Source organism: Megascapheus bottae, chromosome 4, assembly GCF_031878675.1.
Source record: "Megascapheus bottae isolate mThoBot1 chromosome 4, mThoBot2.hap1, whole genome shotgun sequence".
Taxonomy (NCBI): domain Eukaryota; kingdom Metazoa; phylum Chordata; class Mammalia; order Rodentia; family Geomyidae; genus Megascapheus; species Megascapheus bottae.
Window position 1 is genome coordinate 46,370,644 of NC_143512.1, and position 27,334 is coordinate 46,397,977.

Here is a 27,334-nt window from a genome sequence, read left to right on the forward strand (position 1 = left end):
GAACTGGGTGTTTCATCTTAATAGGAAACAGCCTGTATAAACAAATAATGGCTTTGGGAGGTTTTTCTGGAATTAGGGGAATGGAAAGGGAAATGAGCAGTTGTGGAGTGCAGCAGAAATTGTGATATCTCTGGCCGGAGGCCACTGTCACTAAGTGGAAGAGTCAGGGTTTGAACCAGTCTGTCCCTCCCAGCAGCACATGCCTTACGTTGTAGATCAATCTACTTGCTAAGTAGCAACGTCTTGTACTCATCATTTGGATGGCTAATTTGTGGTTCTACCCATGGTTAATGATAATCTTGTGTGGTTCGTATCTCATAGAAATACTCAATAACCAAGACCAACAAATTTGCACATACTTGGAGGAGAAGCTGCATATCTACGCTGAACTGGGGGAACTGAGTGGCTATGGAGATGTCCGTCTGGAGCCCCAGCTCCTCGTTAAACCTGACCCTGGGGAGCCTCCGCAGGCAGCCTCCTTGCTGGCAGCAGCACTGAAAGAAGGTACCTCATTTGGGGAAAGGTTTGGCCTGACAGAGGATGCTTATTGAGCACTTACTGTGTGCCACTGCAGTCCTGGCGCTGAGATTACAGCAGAATAAGACAGAGAGGTTGGGTGAGAAAGGGAAGACATTGATCAAGATCTATTGTATTCATAAACTGCTTCATTAAGAAATCCTCTGTACAACTACTTAACGATAATAATAATAGAAATTGTACAAAATAAAGTTGTGACTGGTGTAGGACTTATTCTCAAAACACTGAGGTATTAAGAAAAAAAATATGTCATGCTGCATCAAGGGCTATTCAAAAAATAGGCAGAATGAGGAGGCTGAAGACTGATAGGGTTGGGTGGTTCTACTTTAGGTAGGGTAGCCAAGGAAAGGTGGTGATTTATAACCAGACAGGAAGTAAGAAGTCAAAGTAAAATAGGAATAATATAGGACGTCTTCCAGTTGTAAGGACTAGCAGAGGCAAAGGCCCTGAGGTAGGTGAGTATCAGGCTTGTTTAAGAACTAAACATACTGTATTAAATATGTAAGGTCTCATCTACATAGGTTTGATTACAGAAACTAATAAAGTATTCTCTAAATAATGAGAAAAAAAGAACTAAGGACAGTGCAGATAATGTGGGGACTCGATGTGGATGGGCCATTCAGTGAAAAATTTAGTAGGGAAGGAAATTGAAGCCACTGGCTAAAAAGGATCCCGGGTGACTTAGCCCAAGCTTTCACTTGTGCCAAGTTGTGAATCCACTGGCTTTGATTAGCCCATCATGGAACAGAGGTAGGAGGGACCAGCTGTGAACCAGCTGTTACAGAGAGCCCAACGCAATGGAAGCACTGGGTGGGCCACAGGAGGAAACCCACCCCTCCACAGTCCATCCACACCTAGACTGCAGCCAGGAGAATGAGCCAGCTTTTCCCTCTTAGTGATGTGGAGGGATGGAGCCCGGATCCTTACATATGGTAGGCCAAGACTCTGCCACAGGAGTCTGCTATAGGAGACTTCTCAGGGTCAAGTGTCACTGTCTGCAAAGAAGGCAGTTGAATATACACCTTGAATGGATCGGACAAGTATTTGGTGTTTAGGTAGAACGTAAATCCCCTTTTCTCTTCTGGGACTCTTATTAAAGGCAAACTGGGGAAATATGCTTTTGAATAATAGCTAGTATTTCTGAATAACAGCTTAAAAAACCTACTGCCTGATATTGTATATATAACATATTAATGAAATTGTAGGTACTTTCTATACAATGGGTTTTGATTGTATGTGTGTGCACGTGTGCACGTATATATGCCTGCTAATACTGGGGCTTGTATGCAGGGCTTAAGGTTCTATCCTTGAGCCACAGTTCCACTTCTGGCTTTTTTGCTGGTTAATGGGAAAAAAAGGTCTCTTGAATTTGTCTGCCCAGGCTGGTTTTGAACTGGATCATCAGATCTCAGACTCTTGACTAGCTAAAATTATAGGCGTAAGCCACTCATGCCTGGAGAGTTTTGACTTTTGAGTTTATTCTCTAGATTGTGGGTCTGCAAGCATTTTTCTGTAAATGGCTAGACTGAAAATATTTTAGGCTTTACAGATCACATATCTCTGGCGTGTGTGTGTGTGTGTGTGTGTGTGTGTGTGTGTGTGTGTAACAGTCTTTTTAAAAAAAATGTAAGCTTGTTTTTGTTTGTTTAGTACTGGGCTTTATCAAAACAAGCACAGGGCAAACACAATTTGCCAACTCTTGGTCTAGATTAAACTCCACATGTGTTTGTTTTTGTGTTGTGTTGTTTTGTTTTGTTTTTACATTGATCATTGCTACGTCTCAGCGGAGAGTCTGCAGGTTGCGGTGAAGTCCTCACAGGGTGATGGGTGTCAGTCCTCTGAGGAAGCATGTGGAGAACCTGCCTCCACAGCCATAGCTGCTTCTCAAGATGCTCCAGGACTGCCTCCTGCTTGTAAGTGAACACACAGGCCCGGCATGGAGCCTTGGCTCCGACCCACTATGCGCTGTAGTGGTCACATAAAGTAGAAGCAGGGACCCTGCCTAATTGGAAGGGACTTAATGTATTTTTAATAAATGAAAAGGCCTGATATTAGTTATGTTATCCATAAATAAATATTATATACATGTATGGTAGTACTGAAGTTCTAAGGACAAGGGTTTAAAGATTTGCTGTTGTGATATACTGTTTTGCCTCCCAGAAAACCAGTGCACTTCCCCCAAACCATACCTATCTCAGTTGTCATATGATTTATTGAACACAATTTTGAAAGAACTTTTAAATCATTCTTTGGTTTTGAAGGAAGCATCTCTGAGGTTTATTGGAGAACAAGCCCTTAATCTCATGGGTACCAACTTAGAAGAGATAACTCAGAAAGCTAGCCTGTCCCTCTCCCCCTCTCTCCTTCTCCCCATCCCTCTCTCCCTCAGACATACACAAGCATGCACATATATACACACATGCAAAATCAGAATTCCAAAAAGATTCTTATCTGTGTTATATAATGCAGGCCAGAATTTGTTTATTAAAACACGGTTCCAATTGTTTTCTTTTCTTTTGAAACAGGGTCTTATTATATAGCTTAGTCTGGTCTTGAACTCACAGATGCTCCTGCTCCAACCTTCCTAGTGCTTGGATTACAGGAATGTGCAGCCACAGTCACTGTCATTATAGTTTAAGTACAGAGAAGTAATGTCTCAGAACCTGATTATGCTGTTGTATGTATAATTTTAAGTCAAATTATGTAAATGATTCTTAGATAAGAGCAAAAGGAGTGTATTTTCATCATGTGTAGGTGGAAAAATATTACTTTGAAAAAGAAATTGTATACAGTGTGATTAGAGTATCTTTGATAGCTAGAGATTGGAGCCTTAAATTGCTTTGGAATGTCTTTGACAACATCCCTTGGTTAAATAAGGTACATAAAAAGCAGTATCACTTTTTAATTCTATACATTTTTATAGGCACCAATCATTATTCTCCCTCTTGAGCTCTGCTTTATCTAATCCTGGGCTTTTATTTTGGGCATGTTGCACATATGTGTTTTGTTTTGACACAGCCCAGATTCACCAGGGGAGTTGTACCACCCTGGGTGATTTCCTTTTAAAAGAACCTCATTATGCCATTGAGGAAGTTCTGTCTAAAAATACATGTAGGGATCTGCTGCTTTCTGCTTTACCCCAGGGACAGCTGGCGAGGCTCCACTCCTCTGCAGCTGCTCGGAGCATGTGGCTGGACCTTCCCTCCCTTCAAGCCAGCCTGGGAAGAGTCCCCTGCCTGTATCCCCATCTCCTATGACTTGGGCGAGTTCCAGAGGGATGCCTATGACAGTCTGCTATCAGCTGGCAGGGTCTATCAGTTCTGTGCTGGATTAAAGCATAGTTAGAATTTGACTCTCATAAAGTTAAGAACAAAGGATTAGTCCTACATGAAGACCCATAATCAAATGGGTCAGTTCTGTGATTGACTTTGAGGACTGGATCAGGTCGGTCTGAGGGTAATGTGCCAAGCAAATCCCTCTGATTTGAGTTTGTCATACACTTAATGAAGTGGCTGGGGGCAAGCTACTGCTGTCATGCTCTGCCCACTGGAGATCCTCTCGCCATCTTGAAACTGAATCTGGTGAGCAGGAATTGGTTCCAGGTCTCAGTCTTCTGCCTTCATTTGGCTCAGTATGCATGGACTGCTTTTCATGTTTAATAGACCAGCTTTCCCTGAGGGAGTGGGGAAAGGGAAAGAGATTGGTTCATTCTTTGGCATCTCTCTTTAAAGAGTTAGGATGATACCCAATAGTAAAGCCATTCTTCCAGTAAAAGAAAAGTCAATGCAAATTATCTCTTTCCTATCAGGGAATAAATGTTGTCCTGCTTCAACACAATCTCATTTAAAACAGTTTCCACTCAAAAAGAAAAAACTTCCTTGTTTTAAAAAAGGCCTGTGGAATCCTGGGTAACTTTTGTTCCCCAAGGATATAAGCCAGCAAAGAGTTAATTAAGTTAAACAAAGAGAAACTAGCTTTTCCCTGGTACTGGCTCATACCTGCCATCCTAGTGACTCAAGAGGTTGAAAATATGAGGGTCACAATTCAAAGCCAGCCCAGGCTGAAAAGTTCATGAGACTTTTATCTTTAATTAGCTAACAAAAAGCCAGAAGTGGAGATGTGGCTTTAGTGGTAGAACACCAACCTTGATTAGGAAGAAAAGTCAAGCAACAACATGAAACCAGTGCACACATGCACACACATAAAAGTTAAACAAAGAGAAAAGGCACTGTTTTTGTTAGAAATAAAGCTCCAGAGTGATCCTAAATTAAAAACAAATTATAAACAGTATCACAGAGTGAGTACATTTTTCACTAGAGTCCTGGTTAAGCATTGTTCCAATGTATGGAAAGGCTTGGAAAGTTGATGTAATGCAAGCAGAATTGAAATTTCAGCTGCGTTCCCATAGCTAAAGAAATAAACACAAATCTTGCCATTAGAGAGGTAATATGAAAAGAAATTTGTAATTGTTACCTAACAACATTACTGGATGAGTTTTTGTGTTTTTGTAGGTTCAATTACAATACAGTCATTGTGAATTTAAAGCCTGAGAAATGTGAGCAAAAATAACACACCCTTTGGAAAGCACAAGGCACTGGGCTAGATTCTCAGTTGGGGTGACTCCTAAACCATAAAGTATTAGCCCCTTGCAGCCTTCGTGAAAGTCCTCTCCCACCACCTTGCCCTTGGACCTTTCATCTAAACCTTGTTTATTAGCTGCCACTCTTTTTTTTCTTCATATATTTTTATTGTAATTAATAGAAGGGTTATATTACATTCTCCAGATGGAAGGTGCATTACTTCACATACATTGATACCCTTTCTCATGTCTTGATCCCCATTTCCCTTCCTCCACTCCCACCCTCATCTTGTTTTCCCCCCTTTCCTATCCAATTTCAAATAACCAAATACACTTATATCAGATAACAGAGTGAAATACCGTAACAATATGAGATAACCAAGGGACTACAAAAGAGATGAGAGATAACATAGTACATTAAGGACAACAATCACTCATTATATGGCTTTTGTTTCTATATCCTAGAGATCCTTTCATTTAGCGTCATACTGTATGGCCTTATGTATCTAGGTTTTGCTCGATTGCAAATCTCTTCTAGAAGAGTCCAAAGTTTCTACTGATTATGACAAATGAGGGAAACCATTGAGCCTATGTTCCTTTGAGTCTGGCTTACTTCACTTAATATGATTTTTTCTAAGTCTTTCCATTTCCTTACAAATGGGGCAATGTCGTTCTTTCTGACAGCAGCATAGAATTCCATTGTGTATAAATACCACATCTTGTTGATCCACTCATCAACTGAGGGACATCTGGGTTGGTTCCATATCTTTGCTATGGTAAATAGTGCTGCAATGAACATCGTTGTTTAGCTGCCACTCTTACACTGGCCTCCACAGAGGCTTTTACAGACCTGGGTCTGCCAAGAGAGCTTGCTTTTGGTTCAGCTACACTTGTTTTAAATTTCACCTTCCCCAGGATCTATTTTCCAATTAAGGGACGGTGAGAAATAGCCTGTATCCTTTCCTACCAGAAAGGACACAGTGACACATCTGTGCAAGAAAGAAGTTTGAGGATCAAAAAGATGAATGGGGGGCCGGGAGTTTGGCCTAGTGGTTAAAGTGCTTGCCTAGCATGCATGAAGACCCGGGTTTGATTCCTCGGTACCACATACATAGAAAAAAGCCAGAAGTGGTGCTGAGGCTCAAGTGGTAGAGCTCTAGCCTTGAGAAAGTCCAAGGACAGTGCTCAGGCACTGAGCTCAAGCCCAGGACTGGCAAAAAAAAAAAAAAAAGATGAATGGTTCTTGATCTGTTGGGTGTGGTATCTTATTAGCATGTAAGCTCTATATGGGCAGGAACCTGAGGGACTTCATGTTAGGGCCTCCTATGGAACATTCAGAATGTATATTGTGTGATGATTCTTCTTTTAAATGGGCACCGTCGGCTGTGTATCAACTGGGTCAGCTGGCTGATGTTTGATGCTGTCCTTTTTGTTTCTGTCTCAATGGTGTGCATCCAGCACTAGTCACAGGAGGGACAGAAGAAAGAGGCTGCTGGGATTTGGATCCCGGGACCCAGGGTGTGGTAACGGACTTGGCGGTCTCTGATGCAGGGGAGAAGGTATTGTTAACTGCTTTGTTAGTAAACAGCACCAGTTGCTTTTTGTATTATACAATATTCTTCCCCTGTGAGGAAGCAAATGGGATGAATACTTTTCTGAATTATTCTTGACTGGTTTACATATGCATACTGAAACTTTCTAATTTATTTCTTCTCTAAATGTTCTTATTCTTTCTACGTCATGTGTGTGGGTGTTGAAAAGTTATTAAAAAAAGATTGAAAACTCTTTATGTGTATATGTATATGTGTATGTGTGCTTTCTGAATTCCCAGCTTACCTTCTGCACTGCAAACCTTTGCTTCCTCTGCTGTGTCTGGAGGCAAACTGTTGGAGAAGTTGGCTTTGAGCATTGGGGTCTTATGCAACCAGATGGTACTAATGGAGCTGAAATAATGTCTATTCTGGAATTATCTTGCTACTTTTGTCTGCTTTGACCTTCTAGTCACTCTTCCAACTGTCTTCCCAGTACTACCCACATTCCACCTGCTTTTTGGTAAATTTTAAATCCATATGGATAAGTTTTGCTTCTGGCCAGGTGGATCTGGGGCCATTGCTTGCTTGCCTTGTCATTGATATAGATAATCTTTTTTATAGTGCATAAAACAGAGAAACCAAGTCTGCATTAAAAAAAAATCACAGATAAGACAGCTCTGATTTAATGTTCATTTTTAAAATTTCATAGGCACAAATGAACATGATATGAACATAATCTTTTATTTACTTACCCTGATTGTAAGCGTTCTATTTGACTTCAAATGTCCCTTTGTCATTCTTTTGAACAAAAATAACAATTTTACGTGCTGTCATGTGCAGCTTTCAAGTTATTGGAGGGAGGGTGGGGAAGGGTGAGTGGATAGATGATGAGGGGAGGAGGGAGCGCTGCCCAGTGATAGCTGAGTCCTAAATGGATTGCTGTGTTGTCCTCCATACCATCACTCAGGCCACAGATGAGGTGACACTCAATGTCCTGGTTCCTTTTTTGGAACTTATCTAGAAAATGTAGTCCTTCAAAAGGCATTTTGAGAAACGAAATAGACATATGCAAGGATCACTTGGGAAAAAAACTTTGAAAGTATATAATGATTTTCCCCCAACAAACTAAGATTAAAACAAATTAAATTTTAAAAATCCCTCAAACCTCAAATCCAAAGGGCAAAAATTTAGTCTAAATCACCAACTGCAACTATGCACAAGAACCACCAGGTGGCAGGGCAACTCCATTAAAAAGTTGATATGCAATTTTTCTAACATTTCAAACCTAGTGGTTCTTGGGTCTAAGTACCTATGTGGAACACAGTACCAACTTATTTCTATTGTCTAATTTTTATAGAATACAAAAATCTTATACTATAGGTAGTCTTTTTACTGTGAAAGCAATGGGAATGAACCTATTCTTTCCTGGGCAGAGCAAGAGCCAGGAAAGAACTCTAGAACTCATCAGAGTTGATTAGGACTTGGCACAGATCTAATTCATTGAAACTTAATTTCCTTTTACAATCATAGACCTTTTCCTATTAGAGGAACTGCTTAATAATGAATTGTTGTTATTATTAATTTGGTGCTTATCCTAGGACTTCAACTCAGAGCCAGGGCACAATCTCTTTGCTTTTGTGCCCAAAGCTAGTACTCTACCACTTGAGCCACAACTCCTCTTCCAGCTTTTGTTGTTGTTGTTGTTTTTTGGTGCTTAATTGAAGATAAGAGACTCATGGACTTTCTTGCCTGGGCTGGCTTCAAAACACTATCGTTAGATCTCAGCCTCCTGAGATCTAGGAGTAGCTAGGATTATAGGCATGGGCCACCGGCTCCGAGCAATAATGAACATTTTAATTGGCAATATTAAGGAGAGGAGATCTGGCTAACTTACCTGCCAGCCTGGATGAATGCATTTAGCAACAAATAAGAAGTTGCCTGAATGTTACTGTGGCTGGGTGTTCTTTAGGGCTTAAAATTACATCTGCTTTAGCTGACTAAAGGCAGACAAAAGGAGACTATAAGCTCTTGGAAGGCAGGGTGCCTGATGACCTCCCACTGAACAAACAATGGAGTGTATAGTACTTATTTAATGAATAGAGTGCAGTTGAAGTCAATGTCTAGCCATTCTTTTGTTCTATGCCCATTGCATGCCATTCTTAGGTCTTAATATAACTCTGAATGCACAGATGAAGTCTGCTGCCCGTTGGTTTATGTTGTGGTGAGAGAAGTCAAATTATAACTGAACAAACACAGGTTTAACTCGATTCTGGAAACGGGAGTCTCCTGTGGCCTCATTCATGGTCTTTGCTCTGGTCTACTGAACTTTGAGGAGGGATCTGGAGGAAACTTTCCAGGTGCTTTCCTTTGAGCAGTTCCTGGGTCTGGTTTCTCTTCCTGGACACTGGCTATTTGGGCATCATGAGTCTCAAACATTAACCGAGCAGGAGCTCGAGGCCTGGTATGATATTCTCTGGGTTCCTTCAGATTGCAAGGGGCCAGCCCTGCCCAGAAGACAACCTGAGCAAAGGGAGCTCAATTTATGGTCTTCATTGCCCCTTTGTTTTTTGCAGGACTTCCTCACTGCTGTTCCTCATTGTTTTAAGGGGGGGTTAGGTACAAATTGCCCTGCATCCATATTTGCATGGTGGGGAGGTTTCTCCTGTGAGATGAGTGTTTAATTCTCCAAAGATTTTCTTTCTGGGATGAGGCAAGCTCACATTTTAGAACAACTGCAATGCAGCTTTTCAGAAGTAGTGTGGGTATTCATCTTCTTGTGTTTTTACGCATTATAGGGGGAAGAGAGAAGTTTCCTGGGCTCTTCGCAGTCAGAGGTGAGCTACGCATACTATAAATACAGCAGCATCCTTTCTCAACATATAGCTAATGAAAGCTTTCTCAAGAATTTGACACATACGATCTTATTTTCCAGATTATACAAGCTATACAGAATTTAACTCGTCTCTTATACAGCCTTCAGGTAATGACCTTTCTCTAATCTTTCACCTTGTGAATGTATACCTTAATGAAATTCTCTCTGATGATTCCCAGACGTTGGAAATTAGGACATTTGAAAGTTATTGAATGACCTTTGAAGAATGCCAATCCACTAAGTGCCTTAGCCAGCCGGGGAGTGGGACTTCATTCACCTGGTTTTGCAATCATGAGGCAATCCCTCTATGGAATTTTATGCAATTCTTCTCAGAAACTATAAAACAGTTCATATCTTTAAGAAATTGTGATAATTGTGCTCTGGCTTGATGATTGTGAATGTAGCAGATTTTCTGGTGAAAACTTAAAATTCACACCTAGACTTTTTTGAACTTCCACATGTGGCCATAGAGCTGAATAAGTCCTGTATTCTTCCATGCATCGGTTCTTTCAACATTCACTGAATGTCTTCTCTGGGCTGGGTGCTTGTTGAGAGCTGAGCCCACAAAGGCAAAAGGAACATTGAGTAATTTATTATCTTTCAGGGAAAACCAGATGAAAACATGGTGCTTGCATTGAGGATTGGGGGTGTGGAACTGCACAGGTCACACACAAGGAACAGGCTAAATGTACACAACTCCTTAATTTGCTGCTTTAAAAAAATCTAAAAGCCAATCCCTCCCTCCCTCCTTCCCTCCCTCCCTTCTCTCTCTCTCTCTTTCTCTTTCTCTCTCTCTCTCTCTCTTTATTTCTTTTCTTTCGCCAGACTTGGTGCTTGAACTCAGGGCCTGAGCACTGTCCTTGGGCTTTCTTAAGGCTGGAGCTCTTCCACTTGAGCCATAGCACTATTTCCGGCATTTTCTGTGTATGTGGTACGGAGGAATGGAACCTGGTTCTTTGTGCATGCTAGGCAAGCACTCTACCACTAGGCCAAACTTCTGGCCCCGATCTTTATTTTTGAGAACAAAAATGGAAATACACATGACTTGTGATTCTATTCTGAAAACTGAAACTATGTTCCAGTATATCACTGCAGATTTTAGATTGTTTTATATAATTATTTGGCAAAACAGACATTTTCATGGAACAAACTATTATTGTATAGCATGCTTTTTAGTGACTATGTAATTAATTCAAGTCTATGGAACTTATCCAGTCTTGTATTTATTTGCCTCTGTGTGCGTGTGTGTGTGTGTGTGTGTGTGTGTGTGTGTGTGTGTGTGTGTGTGTGTGTGTGTGCTGGTCCTACCTGAAGCTTGAACTTGGGCCTAGTCATTGTCCCTCAGTTTCTTTTGCTCGAGGCTAGTGCTCTACCACTTGAGACACAGCATCATCTCTGGCTTTTTTGGTGTAGTTTATTGGAGATAAGAGTCTCATGGACTTTTCTGCTCAATCTACCTGGGACCACAACCTTCAGATCTCAGCTTCTTGAGTTGCTAGGACTACAAGTGTGAGTTATCAGCGACCTGATAAACATTTTTGTATTGCTAATAGCACAAAATGTAGACATTGTTGCATGTATTTTGATTGTATCTGGATATCTCCTTAGGAAAATGTACTAGAATGATTTTTTTTTTTTTTTTTGCCAGTCCTAGGCTTGGGCTCAGGGCCTGAGCACTGTCCTTGGACTTTCTCAAGGCTAGAGCTCTACCACTTGAGTCTTAATACCACTTCCCTCTTTTTTTTTTATGTATGTGGTACCAAGGAATCGAACCTGGGCCTTCGTGCATGCTAGGGAAGCACTCTACCACTAGGCCAAACTCCCGGCCCTCGAATGATCTTTTTAAAGGTTTTTATAACACTATTAAAATAATTCAATCAGCCTTCTGGTTTATTCATCTCCAATTTGAATAAGGAGCTAGATATCTGATTATTTTAATCTGTACTTCTTTGATTACTAACGTTTCTCCTTCATGAATATATTATTCATTCATACTTCATATTTTGTACCTTTTGAAAATGGAAAGGAAATTGTGTAAACTCTTCACCAGAAAATATAAAATCTTGTTACATTTAATGTTTTTATATTTGTACTTCAATGGTATCAAGACCTTGTCTTTTGTGTTCTTCTGACATGTGTCACTATTGTTCCAGAAGAACGAGAGCTTAGTTGTCATTGTCATTGCACCACTTTTCACTTACTGTTATGACTTTGGCTTATATTGAAATGTATGACAATGCTAGTCTTCTCTTACTATTTTTCTCTTACAAATGCTTTTGGGTTTCTCCATCGAGATTCTTGTCTCCTACCAAAACCACAGGGAACCATATATCTGAATAAAATTAGAGAAGATTGGCACTTTTGCCATAATCAGTTTTGTCGTCGGGGCCAGTCACTAGCTGCTTGACAGATTCCCACATTCAGGTACATAAGAATGTCTCCTGAGAGCCTGTTACTGACATTAAGGAACTGATTTATTTTGGCCAGCTCTGTAAACGTTACCTTTTATTTTGATAATCTTTTCATTGGTTAGTTGAGATTTTTCCAGATCGAAAAATTTAAAAAAATTGAAAACAATGGTACTGGAGCTATTTTTCTTTTTTACTAATGTAACAATTTCATTTTCTTGGCTTATTGCATTGGCTAGAACAACCGAGATTGTGCTGATTAATAGTGGTGATGGTAAACACTCTATCTTGGACATGGTGAGCTGGGGATACCTTTAGTATCTTATATCAGACAAGCTGATCTGTGATGGATGCACTTAGAGATTAGTTTATCATGTAAAACAAGCTTTATTTTAGGTACCAACAGAGAAGGGGTGCAATTTGAGTATAAAAATGTACAGTTTTCTGTTACTTGGTATATTGTATATACATTTATCTGAAATAGGGAAGGGAAGGGTGAAAACAAGATGATTGGGAGGAGGTAGAGGAAGGAAAATGGGGACAAAAACATGAGAAGGGGTATTAAGGTTCGAGAAGTAATGTACCCATTATCTGACAAATGTAACTGTAACCCCTCTATACATTATCCCAACAATAAAATGCAATAAAAAGTTCTGTTTTCTGAACTAATCTTCAATGCGAATAAGTGTGCAAATGAAAATTCAGTCTTCTTCAGTTTCCACTTCTATTGTAAGGAAGAAAATGGTTGTATCCCAAATATTAGGTAGACATAGAGAATTATTCATGGCCACACTGAGTTATTTAAATTGTAATTGTTACAGGAAAGTTATTGCCAATAGTGGTTTCAGCATGTAAAATATTGGATTTTTATTTGTTTTGCAATAATGATATCCTTGAAATTTTCTGGAATTAAGCATGAAGTCTGTAATTCCTTCTGCCAGGTCAGTGGAGTCTTGAGTGCTTCATTAGTTAGCTATTTCAGATGTCAAGAGCATAGCAATTAGTACCTTCTCAGTGAAGATCATTTTTTAAAATCCTATTAACAACTCCTAAAAGCCAATAACTAAATATGTAAATGAATTTGGATTTGTAAAATTATTTTTTAAGTTTTAAGGTGTGAATTTTATTTCAAAGGGCCACAGTAAATAGTTTGAGTCTTATTCCAAAGCAACTATGAAAATAAAATGAGTCTTAGTTCTTTAACTTTCAGAAATGTAGGAAACTGCTGACTTAACAAAGAACTAAGGGTCAAATCCCTGTCTGCCCAACATTTGTTACATGGACAGTTGAAGAAATTCATAGGAAGAAAAAATGTGAATTAATCCCTAGGAGTGTAATGATTTCTTATACAGAGTCAAAGCATACACACATACCCAGTATGTGGCCATTTTCAATTTGTCCCTTCTGTATTTCTTTGTACTTTAAATGGGAACTTTTAAAATTAAAAGCTTTCAAGGGCATTCACAGAGATTTTTTTGGGGGGGGGGTGAAAGGGGGTATAGTGGCATCTTTCCAAATTTTGGCAGTTATTTCCTGTGATATTGCCAAACTTTTAATAGGCAGATACTGTAACTCAGAATGTTTTTAAAATCTGTTTGGTAATGTCCTCTGGGATTTAGAACATCTATTTTTCCTTAATCAGTCCAGCCTTCTGCTAGCAATCTTTTAAACAAATGAATTTCAGCTTACTTTTTGATGTATGACCTTCCTGCTATAATTCAAAGACATGAACAGTAAAGAGTTGAACTTTACCCACTTGCAGATCTACAAAAAATGTAATATTAACTGATATTCTCTGACATTATATTATAAAAATTTATTTACCAAAAGTCTCCAACTAGCAGACTTTTATTTTTATGTCTTTATGAAAGCAATATGTGTAGGTGCAAGTAATTTCTCATTTGAGACTCAAATAAAGGATACTACCAAGTTTATAGAGAATATTAAGTTACCTGGAATTATTGACTGGGAGACCTCAAAAAGAGAATAAGAGCTAGAACAGGGAACTCAGAATCTTGTAAATTGTTATACTAAGTCCTTACTCAAAAGATATATTTTAATACTATATGACAGCTATCAATCAATCGTGTTTCTAAGAAAAGGGGGAGAGAAGACTGCAATCCATCTTCTTGAGCTGTGACTCACTGATTCCACCAATCTTGGATAGACTATATGGGGTAAAGAGATTCCAAAAAGTTCCAAAAAGCAAAACCTGAGTTTATTTCTAGCTTACACCTTCTTAAGTACTCCACTGAATCTAGGTAAATAAAGTGATGTATAGGGGGATATATATATATATATGTATGTATTCTGAGTAATTATAGATGATTATACTATATGAGAGGATATGCAAACACTATCATTTTATCAGATTGGCTGGTGCCTGTTGCATAGTCTTTCGGTATGTCTTCTGAGTAAGAAATAAATACACGAATTTACAAGACTCTTGTGTTCCTGTGCTAGATGTCATTCTCTTTCTCAGGTCTCCCCAGGCTTAACTGGTGGCCTTGGTGTGTGTGGGGGGGAGGGGGGGCTATTCAGATTCCAGATCCTAGCACAGGCCTGGATTTACTCACTTTCCTTTTTCATCCCTCCTCACCCCTCCCCTTCTCTCCTAGGCCGCCTTGACCATCCAGGACACCCACATTGAGATCCACAAGCTGGTTCTACAGGAGCAGGAGAGCCTGGCCCCTGGCCACTTGTTCCGAAGTGGTTCCTTGCAGGACCAGGAGAAATCCCGCCACCTGGAGAAGCAGCGCGAGGAGCTGGCCAACTTTTACACCCTGCAAGGGCAGTTCCAGCAGGAGCAGCGGCGCTGGCACCGCACCTGTGACCAGCAGCAGCGGGAGCAGGAGGCCAAGGAGAACTGGCTGCAGGAGCGGGAGCGGGAATGCCAGTCCCAGGAGGAGCTGCTGCAGAGGAGTCGCGGAGAGCTGGACCACCAGCTGCAGGAGTACCAGCAGAGCCTGGAGCAGCTGCGTCAGGGCCAGCGGCTGGTGGAGCGGGAGCGGGAGAGGATGCGCATCCAGCATGGCCTACTGGGCCACTGCAAGCACAGCCGGCAGAGAAGCCTTCCTGCGGCCTTCCCGCTGGGAAGCAAGGAGGTAGGGCTCTCTGCAGTGGGACATGCTGTTCCTCTAAGCCAGGCCAGGCCAGGCCAGGCATTCCCACATTTGACCAGATGTCTGTCTTTCTGATGCTCCTGTGCCATGGCGGCTGGAGGAGCACTTCCATTTGCAGGTGGCAAAAACACCAGGTGCTTTCAGAAAAGATGAACCTGCACTTTGACCTAACATAGGGAAATTTTGCCCAGATCTATGGCTTACACCTACCTGCTTTGGAGGCTGAGCGCTGAAGATTGTGGTTTGAAGCCAGCCTGGACAGATACATTTCCAATTAATCAAGTGGTTCAAGTGGCAGGCAGGAGGAGCCTTAAGTGAAAAGGCTAAGTAACTGCACTTAGGCCCAGAATTCAAGACTGGTGCCAGCACAAACACACAATAATAGTAATAATAATAATAATAACAACAACAATTGATAGTAATAATAATAATTTCCATAAAAATATGGAAAATTTAAAGGCCTAAAAGTCTTATTGGGTCATGGTACTCAGAAATACTTTTGCTTAAGTAATAACACAGTTTGTTCATTGAGATCCATTACTGTGAGCCAGTTGTTTTCCTTGTATTTGAATGAAAGTACATATTTTTAAAAATCGGTTTTAAAAATTAGACTCAATTAGCTATACAAGGGAATTTCATGCCAATTCCTGCCTATTCATGCACACAATGCATGTTGATACATAGTCTATGCTTACATGATAGAATAAGAACATTCTATTGTTATCTTTGATACATGTACTTTTTGGTAGATCAATTAGCTATTAATGTACTGAACTGAGCAAACATACCCTGCTAAGGTTATTCTTGGCTATGGTGAATTTTGAATTCATTTCACTAAATGTTGGAGAACATGACTTTTAATAATTAATAGCTGCATTATTACTCCAGAATCTTTTAGAACATTCTAGTTTCCTATACATCCTCTAGCCATACTTGGCAATTCCATTGGTCTCAGTTTTTCTGTGTGGTGTGCAGCAGCACATGTGCACTTTATTAAGAGTGCATAAAGTTGTAAAAGTTAATAAGCTTACGAGAAGAGCCAATGTCGCATCTGATTTTTCTTTCAAGTTCACTGTTACATTTATTGCAAACTCCTCATGTACATATGGATATATTTTCAAGTTTTTTTATTTAGCAAAAGTAGAAATACTGCTTGTTTTGATTAAAACAAAACGGAAACACTTTAATAGCATACAACACTTTTTTTAAAGCTATGTGGTACAAAGTGAATTGAAATTTGGGTTTCTAATTTGTGTTGTAGAGAAATGGAAAGAGAGGAAGTAGTAAAATTCTTCTTTACCTTATTCTTCCTGAAATCTTTATCATCAGATCAGGAGTTTTCAGGCCTGTGAGAGAAATACTTTTTGAAATTTGTGAAAGTGTCTGAAGAAAAGATTGTACTTTTTTTGCATTTTTTTCTCTTTTAAGTTGTTCAGAGGGGTTTCAGTTCAACATGTCAGTTTGTGTGTGCAATGCATCTTGATCAATGTTACCCATCTCTCTCAACCTCACCCGGTTCCACTTTCACAGGTGTACACTGAATCTCATGACTATGTCTGCCCAATCTTTTTCTGTATTTCTCTACACAGGTAGTGGAACTCAGTCGATCTGAGAGTTTGTGTCATGAAAGTTCATTCTTCATCAATGAAGCTTTAGTGCAAGTGTCACTTAATAATTTCAATAAACCGAATCCATCCGGTATTCATGAGGATGCCACTCAACCCTGCAGTAAACTTCATTCTGATTTGGTAAGGACTAGTGACAATCAAGTAGACCTGAAGACAGACATTTCTCAGCTTTCAGATGTCAACCATATACTGTGGACATCCCCCGGACTCTGTCACCAGATACTTCCTCTCCAAGAAAGCAGCAAGGATTCCTATAGCAATGGTAATTAACACTCTACCCATTCTCTGTATGATTAAAACAAGAAGGTGTTTCTCTGAATGATGGGCTCTTTGGTAGAATGAATCAAATTAAGACCTAGAATGAGAGTAATTGGTCCCCATGATGATGAACCAGGGTTAGGATGGCAACTTCTCTTTGGGCATAGTCAAGGACTCCTTTCACTTCTAAGTAAGGAAAGCCATGGCTTTAGGACTTAGGGACTGTGACCATTGTGCTTTCAGGAACGAGGTTTTCCAGGCCTATAAGCTTCATGATGTCCTCTTAAAAGTGAAACTGCTTGGTATTTGTTTCCTCACTGCGGGCTCCCCCTGTATTCTGATCCATTTCATCACTGGCTGTCAGAAAGAAGAGGTATGGACAGGATTTGTGGTCAGACTTTATTACCTACTATGGCAATTTCCTATAATGTTATTGAGATCTCATGTACTGCTATCAAACACCCAAAATGAAATGGTTAACATCATTTGTCATTGTAAAAAGAGAGAAAACGTGTTGTTTCTCTATAAGTACCTTATAATAACACAATTTGCTAATCCCATTAAAGCATTTGCCAAATATAAAGGAGGGGCAGCTCGAGTTTCCAACTCCACATAAATCCAAATGATTTAAATCTATGTCCATTATAAATTGTTTTCTGTGGGACATGAGGTAGGAAATGAAAAGAACTTGAAATCTCTCTACTGAAAAACAGATGGTATGCAATAGAATAAACAAATGGCTGGCCACATGGATGCGAAATAAATCACTGACAGTAACATGTTTCAGAAACATAAAACAAGCAGTAGTATAAAGAGCTTTAGAACTGGACACAGATTTATGTCTGTGCTTCAGATATATTCTTAGTTTGTCACTTGGGAGGATAATTTTTCCACAATACAAAGTTTTGAAGGTATTTGGCCTCTTCAAATTAGGGGATAATAAGTCTGACATGGCTTGTAAGTTGAGTTATTGAGGATGCAGAAGATATTGATTCTCACTAGTGGCTAATTCTTTATACTACTTATTACTGAATGGGATAGTTCATTGTTAAAAGTCATTCCACATGGTTTTTAGATAAAAAAGGAAAAATGCAATGCAAGACTTAGGATGTAAACGAAGTAAAGGGTGAGCTGTCCACAAGAAGAACAAGACTATAATCCTGGCTGAGAAGCTGAGATCAGTTCAAAGCCAAGCCAGCTAGTAAAGTTTGTGAGACTCTTATCTCTAATTAGTCACCAAAAAGCTGGAAGGGGGACTGTGGCTCAAGTGGTAGAATGCCAGGTTTGAGCATAAAAAAAGGGACAGTACCCAGGCCCTGTGTTCCAGTCCTAATGTACACCCCCCCATAATTAAATATAAATTTAAAAAGTAAAAAATTAAAGAAAATTTAGAAAATAATCCCCTTTAGTAATATTATCTTGCAATTTAATGCAGCAGAGACCATATTTCAAACTGCTTTTTCTGTGTACATATTGCTTTGCTGTGTTGATTCATGCACTTGGCTATTTGCAGTGCTTTCTGTTTTGTTTTTTTTTTGTTTTTTTTTGTCAGTGTGGTTTAGCATGCTGGCTTTGGTATAATTAAAAAACTCAGTTTGAGTTAAACCACATTGGGCTTTTGTTTAAATGAAGTATGTCTCTTCTCTTTTTTGTATATCTTCCATCTTTTCCTATTGCCTTGTGCTTCAAAGTAGAAAGCTTTTAAACATTTGGCAGCTTAAATGCAGTAAGTAGATAGAAAATGTACTAAGGAAATAAACAGTGATGATATATAAAACCATTTTAGCCACATGTAAAGAGTTAGGTAGAGCCAAGAGAAATGCAGAGAAAATGGACCTCTGCTTAAGAATTTCTATGTCCTATAGGCCAAGGGCACTGAGGACATTGACCCAGGCGAGAAAAATTCACATTGGCCTAAATCTCTCTGAAATATCCTGGTGTGTATAAGTAGGGAGTAGATCAGAAAAGTTGTACACTCTGTTAAACACGGGAGGTTTGCAAGTAGTTACAAATTCTATTTATGTTTGTTTCCTTAAGCATGGTAAGCAATTTCTGGTGGAGAGAAAAGAATATTGGAGAGAATAGGAGGTGATAGGGAAGTAGAATGAAAACTTAATGCATTTTCTTCAGAGGAGGTCCGGGACAGATAAAAATGTTTCAATGGCTCTGGAGCTTTCTGTTATCATCTGCTGTTGGTGACAGTCTCATGGTCTTATCTAGGCTCTGTATTCTGCACCATGCTACAGAGGGGAAAGGTGGGGAAGCGAAGGCCAGAGCACAGGGGTATGCTCTTTCATGATTTTTTGGCTATGTCTTTGAGTCATCATTAGTGCCTACTGCTGAGGCTCAAGTGACTACTCTGTGACTCAAAAATATTCTGCCCACAATGTTTACCCATAATGTTCTGGACAGCTGCTTACATTTTTTGGCTTATTTTTAAGGCCTGTGCTTGCTAGGCAAGTGCTTATTTAAATATGTCCCCATTCTTTGGCTAGCATTTTTTATATTGAATATGCATTTAGATGTGATTAATAAAACTGTAGTCTTTTACGGTTAGGCCTTAAAAAGTGAGCGGTTTCAGGAAATGGTTTTGCAGTCTTGTCTGTTGCAGATCTCTGCATATGGGCCCAGCTCAGATCAGTGGAACATGAATTTCTGGAACCATAACATAAATGGGAAAAATTGTTTGTAAATGAAATTTCTGAATGTGTTTAGAAGTCACCAAGATTAGATTTTTCATTGGGGTTTTCAAATTAACCTTGCTATTTTATGCATTCTTCATGATCTGAGCAGTTGGTTTTGTTCCAGCATCCCAGTACCATGAGTAACTAATTATATGACACATCAGACTGCAGTCATGTGCTAACACTGTACATGGAAATACACAGTGGGTATGATAACTCACTGATGTGTTCCCACTTTTTGTTTATGCTTGTTTTTATGGTGGTCCAGGGGCTTGAGGGGCTTAAGGCGTAGGTACTCTTCCTTAGTTTTTATATTCAAAGCTACTCAAAGCTGGTATTCACTTGAGCCCCACATCTACTTCCAATGTTTTGGCGGTTAGAGATAAGAATCTCATAGACTTTTCTGTCTGGGCTGGCTTTGAACTGTGAGCCTCATATCTTAGCCTCCTGAGTAGCTAGGATTATAGGTGTGAGCCCCCTGTACTTGGCTTTTTATTTCCCAGAAGAGAAAACTGGGATCCAAAAAGTTTAGCGAATTTGTTCAAGGCCTCACAGCTAGTCAGTGGAAGAACTAGACATTGAACCCTGGGGAACTGACTCTGATGTCCATTCTCTCCAATCATTGCATTAAAAGTTAAGTTATTCCTAAGAGCTATGTTAACTTGTATTTTTTAACAGAAGTTGGAGAATAAGCCATTGTTTAAAGCCTGGCGGCATGTTCATGATTAAGGGCCAGGATTTTGTTTTTGTTTATTCACCCCCACAACTTCCCTTTTTCATATTACCATTTGGAAAGTATTTCTAAATGTTTTGGATTTCTGTGGCCAACTCTTGCATAGGGCCAGAGAATCTTCTAGTATCCAATCATTTAGCTTCTCTTGGTCCCCACTAGGGACATTTTCTTAAGGATATTTTGTTTCTTTAATGTCTAATAATAACACTATCATATTTGTAAATACTTTTAAAGGTAGCATTGTTAAAAAGTTTACTTTGATCTGGGTACTGTGATTCACACCTATTATCCTAGCTATTCAGGAGGCTGGGGTTCGGAGGTTCCTCATTTGAGGCTAGCCCAGGCAAAATGTTCAGGATCCTGAAAGCTGGATGCAATGATGGTTTCATACTATTCTGATGCATGAAGAAGAAATAGTAAGAATGTAATCTAGGATGGCGCGGGCAAAAACAAGACCCTATCTGAAAAATAACTAAAGCAAAAAAGACTAGGCTATGGCTGATGTGATAGAGCACCTGTCTCCCAACCTTGAGGGCCAGAGTTCAAATCCTATGCCATCATACAAGAAGGTGGTTTACCTTCTAAGTTTTAGAAGGTATTTCATGTTTAACTAGTAAATCCCAGTTAGTATTTGATTTATTTAGGGTGGAAGAGAGGGATTTTTTTTCCCCCCTCTCCTCTCTTCTGAGAGACAGTAGCTAACAGATTCCCCACCCCCCAAAAAACACATTGAATTTGTTTAAGTAATAAACATTCTGAGGGAAAATTTGCAATGTAATTGGCCCTATGAAATATTCAATTCTATTGTTAAAAATGTGAAACCATTTTATTCTTGTCACTCTCATTTCCTAGATTTAAAATATAGATTGGCTATATCTACTAGTGTATGCTATTTGCCTTTTCTAATAAAAACATTTTATAGTATGTAAATGTTAAATCTTATTAGTCTCTCCTTTCAGATATTATGTATTTTTATCCGCATTTTAGTACCATGCTTGCCGATTTGCCTAAAAAAGTTCTCTTCAACATGGTTATTATTTTTATTTTTTCTGTACCTTCTATAACAGTTAAGTTGAGCCAAAATATTCATGGAGAAAACTAACAACTTTGTTGTTAAGGTTCTAAAGAAACATTTGGTGCCTAGGAAAATATTTTAAAACTCAGAGCATTGTATTTAGAATATCTTGTCTTCATAAGTTGAAAAAATACTCACAGCATTGTTAAACTTTTAATAACAATATTCTTTTTACATAGAAAATTTCCATTTGAAAATCGATGCTATCATTAATATTTAAATAAAAGTCTTTAGGAAGTAAGAATGTGGTTATTTGCAACATTTTAAAAAAGTTGGTGCCTTATTTTTATAATCTGATGGAAAGAAGCTTTGCCAAAGACCTTCAGGCTATTTCCCACAAAACTGAAATTGGCATTAGGCACCATAAGCTTCAGTGATGAAGGGGCATTTGCTAGGGTGGCAAAAGCAAGTACTTCAGAATAGGGGCAGGCTAAACAACAGGAAGTTACTCATTCTGAATTCTCAGGCTAAAGATCTGAGTGTAAGATATTGGCAAGCAGGGTTTCTGCTTGCCAATACTCCAAAACTGGAATTTGAACTTAGCACCTGTTCACTAGTTGGCACTCTACCACTTGAGCCATGCCTCCACCTTCAAGGCCTCTTGGCCTGTAAGTAACTTTCTTCTCCCTGTTTCTCTTACAAGGTCTTCTTTTTGTGCCTGAGAGTCACTTCGTCATCTCTGCTTATATTGATAGCAGTCTGTTGCATTAGCACCTATGCCAATGACCTTCTTTGCCTCTTTTATATCTTTAATAACTCTGTCTCCAATAATATTCTGAAGCACTAGGATGTAGGACTTCATATGTGAAGTCTAGGAGACACAATTCAAGTGATTATTTTCTTCCTGTGATAAGTTTAAGGGACCAAAGTTAAAATAAGATTTATCTAGATGTGTTTACATTTTTAAAAACATTATTAGGGTAGTGAATTGAACTTACAAAATAACATAATATTAAAATTGATATTTATATATGTTTGAAGACCTAGGCATCTGTGTCATCAAGTCAATGGTAACAGAGAAATTAGGGCAGAGAATATTGACTCTGTAGGCTCATTTCCTGCTTTCTGAATTTAAGGCAGAAAATATCAAGTCCATAGATTCATTTCCTACTTAGGGCCTAAATAAGAAATTTAAACTCTTTTCCAGCCTAGGCCTTTGGAATTTTGAGCTCTATAAGACTGGAGGACATTAGATTGTTTATATGACACAAAACTGAAGGGTTGAGAACATGAACATGGCATCAAGTTATTATTCAGTTATATCTATAGACATTTGAAGAAATCCAATTTGAGAAACCATTGGACAATTCTGGATTTCTCCTAGACTCCTATCAGTGTAGATAATATTTATAGTATTCCTTGCCCTTAGTCTTGGTAATCATGATAAAAGTATAACAAATAGGACTTAAAGGCTTGATTTTAATCTTTCTCACCAATAAATGTAGATGACTGATTTTAGCCTTTTGCATATTTTGTACCAGGAAAAGGAAACATAACATTTGCTCCTAGAGCCTGGTGAGCCATGAGTACTTCTGCCAACTTCCTGATTGCATATTCTCTGGGGGCAGGTTGGCTATGTGAGCCAATTGGTTCTGGGCCATCCTGCCTTAGCACATGTAGCCCAGCACAGCAGGAGAGCAAAACCCGGCAGGTGGGTGGATTCAGAGGCAGCAAGGCAGCCATGTGGCTGCCTGTTCATCCCTGCCTTGGGTCTCCATTTGGAATGGACAAGCTGCTGAAGTGGGAGTCCAGTTCATATGAATAGTTCCAGAGATTAGGCTTGGGTTATCCTTTGTTTTAATAAAAGAATACATATATATATTATTTTATATGTAAGACTATTATACACATATAGATAACAGAGATGCATATCTATCTATCTCTATATCTTTAGGCCATTTGTTTGACATCTCTAGAATGTGAGACAATTCTCAAAGTGATTATGGGTCAAGTTTGAGAGGGAGTTATCTGAGTGATTGAGGTGTCAAATATGCCTAAAGGACAGAGAATGCTCTCATCAGTGACTTGTAGAGCAATTATATAATGTATCAGCAAAGGAAGTACAACCCTTTCCTATCAGAATCTTCCTTTCTTCCATCCGTACCAACGAACAATTAAGATGCTATGTGCAGATCTTGCTGAACACTTGGGTTGTTCAGCTGTTTTATGTTTGCCTAAGAATACGAACATTTGGTTCTGGAGGAAACATAATTTTTCTTGAAAGATCATACAGTAAACAATTTTATTTTGGGGCAAAAAATCATTTCTTTGTTTTTGTGAGTCAACAAATCTCTGTAGCTCAAATGTAGCCACAGATAACATGTAATGAATGTACTGGAGCTATGTGGTTTTTGTTGTTGTTGTTGCTGTTGTTTTGTTTTGTTTTGTTTTTTGCTTGAGCTCAGGGCCTGAGCACTGTCCTTGGACTTTCTCAAGGCTAGAGCTCTATCATTTGAGCCTCAGCAGCACTTCTGGCTCTTTTCTACGTATATGCTACTGAAGAATTGATCCTGGGTCTTTGTGCATGCGAGGCAAGCACTCTACCACTAGGCCAAACTCCTGGCCCTGGAGCTGTTTTGATAAGACTTTTTTTTTTTTTTTTTTTTTTTTTTTTTTGTGGTCATGAGGCTTGAACTTGGCCTGGGCGCTGTCCCTGAGCTCTTCAGCTCAAGGCTACCCTTGAGCCAAGCTGCTCTTCCTTTTCTCTGGAGGTTAATTGGAGATAAGTGTCTCAGGTGCTTTTGTGCCCAGGCTGGCTTTGAACCTTGATCCTCAGATCTCAGCCACCTGAGCAGCTAGGATTATAGGTGTGAGCCACCTCACCTGGCAAGACTTTTATTTATAACAAGTGGCTATAGTTTTCCTACCCCACAAGCTCATTTCAAAGCCAGTGAGTCATGTAAAACTTGGAAAGATCTTCCCCCATCTCCTCTGCCCTAAATACTATCATATTGTGTTGGAGGTCTAGTATGAGGCTAAGTAAGACATAGTTTGATGGATTTATTGCTAGAATCTTAGTTATCATAGCCAGCTATGCATCCAGGTTTCTTGATTTGAATCAGGGTTTGGTGAAAGCCTGTGAATTTGTGTATCTCCTTGGGTGATTTTGAAGCACTATGTGCTGGCTTACAGTACTGGGCCTGACATTTGAGGGCCTCCATTCCAACCCTGACACTGGCTCCTAGTTCTATATGATTCCTAACATCTTTATCAGTATAAAAGGGAAGTTTAATTGGATTTTGCATGTTCTGAGAATCCAGTGTACATCACCTTCCTTCCTATATTCAGGACAAATTTCCTTGTAATTTGGATTCAGAAATAGCCTGCTGCATTATACAGTAAAAGTGTCTCCTTGAAGCCATTAGTAAGTCAATAGTTTTAAATGTGATAAAATCACAGTAACTTAGGAACATGTTTACTTACGATGAAAATATCTTAGCATTAAAAGGGTAACTGTATTGGTCTTCTAAGAGATGTTTCTATGTCACTAGAATTGTTGCATGCACAGTTTCCAAAGCAGTATTTTTTTTCTCTTTGTTTCTCACTTGGGAAAACTTGTTTCATCATCTAGCCACATTTTCCAAAACAATGTGAACCCCTAGATGTAGAACATTCTGACCACAGGACTGAACATGCAGTTTTCAATAAAGGTCCTTCATATCTATGGACCTCCCTAGACTTTTGGTGCATCAGATAAATGTATCCCTAGAAAAAAGTCATGCCCTAATACTTTGGTTCCCTGAGCAGAACTTCCTATAAGAAAGAAAATATCCTATATAGCCAACAGGAATATTCTGGTATAAATCATGTCTCGATTTTAATTTAAAATTCCATTGTAGTTTACAACTCTTTGATTAACCTGAAATTATTTGTCCTGGTTAGTCCTAGATAAACTTATAAAAATTCAAGTATCAGAATTGCCAGGAAGTGACTCTTATTAACATTTATAATTTGAACCGATTGCATATGCAATAATTTATGTAATGTCTGTCTCTGTTGGTGGAGAATAGGTTTCATAGGGGTAGAATATTACATGTGTTGCCTTTATTAATTACTTTATCACAAGCACCAAGCTTAGTGCTTAGCTTATAATGAATATCTGATAAATATTTATGAAATGAAGTCTAGACTCATTTCTTCCTCCTTACCACTGTTGAGACAGATTTGGTATTACTGATTACAGTACTGTGTGGTCAGTTTAGCATAAAATTTCCTGTGCAACTCTAGAGAGCATTTCTTTATATTGGTTATTTTTCTATTTAGAACATTGTACATATAGCCCCCATATAGCCATGTGTAGCAAATGAAATCATGCTTAAATGTGTTTTCCATAAAATGCTTTAAGTTAGCTTTACCTTGTAGAAATGAATCCATTGCTGTCATTTTAGGGAGAGGACACATAAATAATTTACCATATAATTGTTGTATCAATAACAATTAGTTTATCTATTCACTAGGATATATATATTTAAACATAAAGTATCTGAAACACAAGTACATTAAACACGGATGGCTAGCTCGACAACAGTGGAATGTTTTCTTAAATCATTTTATGTCTTCTGCTAACTCCCATTTAACAGTCCAATGTATTTCTCGAGGCAAAACAATTAGTATTTGTTTTCTTAAAACACTCCTGGAATATGAACCAATTGTTCAGACAGGGCCTTTTACGTCAGCCTTATTATGTTGCCCCACATACCACACTTTTATTATAGCCATCTTAATTAATTGTGGTGGCATCTTTGAAAATATATCCTTTTGCTTTGCCTCAGACTGAAACCCTTCCCACTACTTTTCAAAGGCATTGTTTTGATCAGACAATAAATAAGCCTATGCCTTACTTCTGATCTGCAGAGATGTTAATTTGTCCTGATAAGTCACTGTTGAGTTGGCTAAGAGGCCAGAATATCCATTCTCATTTTGGAAAAAAATATTAATTCAATTTAATTGGAAATAATGTTTGAGGATTTACCTAAAGAAAAAAAATGTAGAATTCCATCATTTCACATTATGTATGATAGGATACTTAGACTTTGTCTGGACAATTCCACAGTGAAACGGTTTGAAAAACATATATGTGTGTGTGTGTGTGTGTGTGTGTGTGTGTGTGTGTGTGTGTGTGTGTGTGACTTGTTTTTACAGAATTTTCTGTGCATATTTCACCGTACTACACTTTTTTTCTTCCTAAAACATAACATGCTGGATTCTTGTATTAAATATAGACTATCTGAATCATCTGGCAGAAACACAGAAGACTGCTTTTCTGAGAAGCGGAACTGAGACTTAAAACATTTTTTTTCCAAGCATGGATTCTGTGAGGCTTTGGAAGAAACATTTACAAGCAAAGCATTGGCGGAGTTTTAAAATTTTATTTAATGACTTGCTTCCGACCAGTGATCTTGGCACCCTGTATGATGATTTGCAATCAATTAATCATGTAAAGTGTTGTAATGCTGTAATAAGGCTTTGCCTTCTTTGCATCTCATAAATCCACCAGAAACAAAGAACGGGAATTGAGTGCTCAAGGATTTCTTCATGCAAACCTACAAATAAAGAGGTGGTTTTATATTCTGTTTCCTAATGTGTCCCCGCAAACCTCAGTCCTTTCCTGTGGGTTCTGAATTTTGAAGTTCCCGTTTCTCAAAAATGGTTTTTCTTGTTGCTTAGTTCTCATTATCGGAGTCAGTCTATAACACTTCTGAATCCAGTTTAGACACTGATCAATTAGAATGGGAAATTCTTGATTCCTCCTGATTACTGAAAGAACCTGTGGTTTCAGTATTTTCCCCCTCGGAATCCAGGGCAGCCACATTGAACTGCAAGAGGCAGTGTTGATAACTCTGTAGTAACTCCTCAGAGAGGAGAATGCACTGACATTTGCTGGAGGCAGATGGTGTAGATGGGGT

The 27,334-nt window shown here is 38.9% G+C and overlaps 1 protein-coding gene across 2 annotated transcripts in view; it reads left to right on the forward strand.

The window, feature by feature from the left end:
- Arhgef28 (Rho guanine nucleotide exchange factor 28) overlaps positions 1 to 27,334 on the forward strand; it is a 265,542-nt gene that overhangs the window by 217,492 nt on the left and 20,716 nt on the right. For both annotated transcript variants that reach the window (XM_090331824.1, XM_090331825.1), the window contains 7 exons: positions 322 to 504; positions 2,322 to 2,450; positions 6,575 to 6,675; positions 9,444 to 9,482; positions 9,581 to 9,628; positions 14,547 to 15,032; positions 16,640 to 16,940. In XM_090331824.1, coding sequence (XP_090187950.1) covers positions 322 to 504; positions 2,322 to 2,450; positions 6,575 to 6,675; positions 9,444 to 9,482; positions 9,581 to 9,628; positions 14,547 to 15,032; positions 16,640 to 16,940 — 1,287 coding nt within the window. The remainder of the gene's footprint in view (positions 1 to 321; positions 505 to 2,321; positions 2,451 to 6,574; positions 6,676 to 9,443; positions 9,483 to 9,580; positions 9,629 to 14,546; positions 15,033 to 16,639; positions 16,941 to 27,334) is intronic.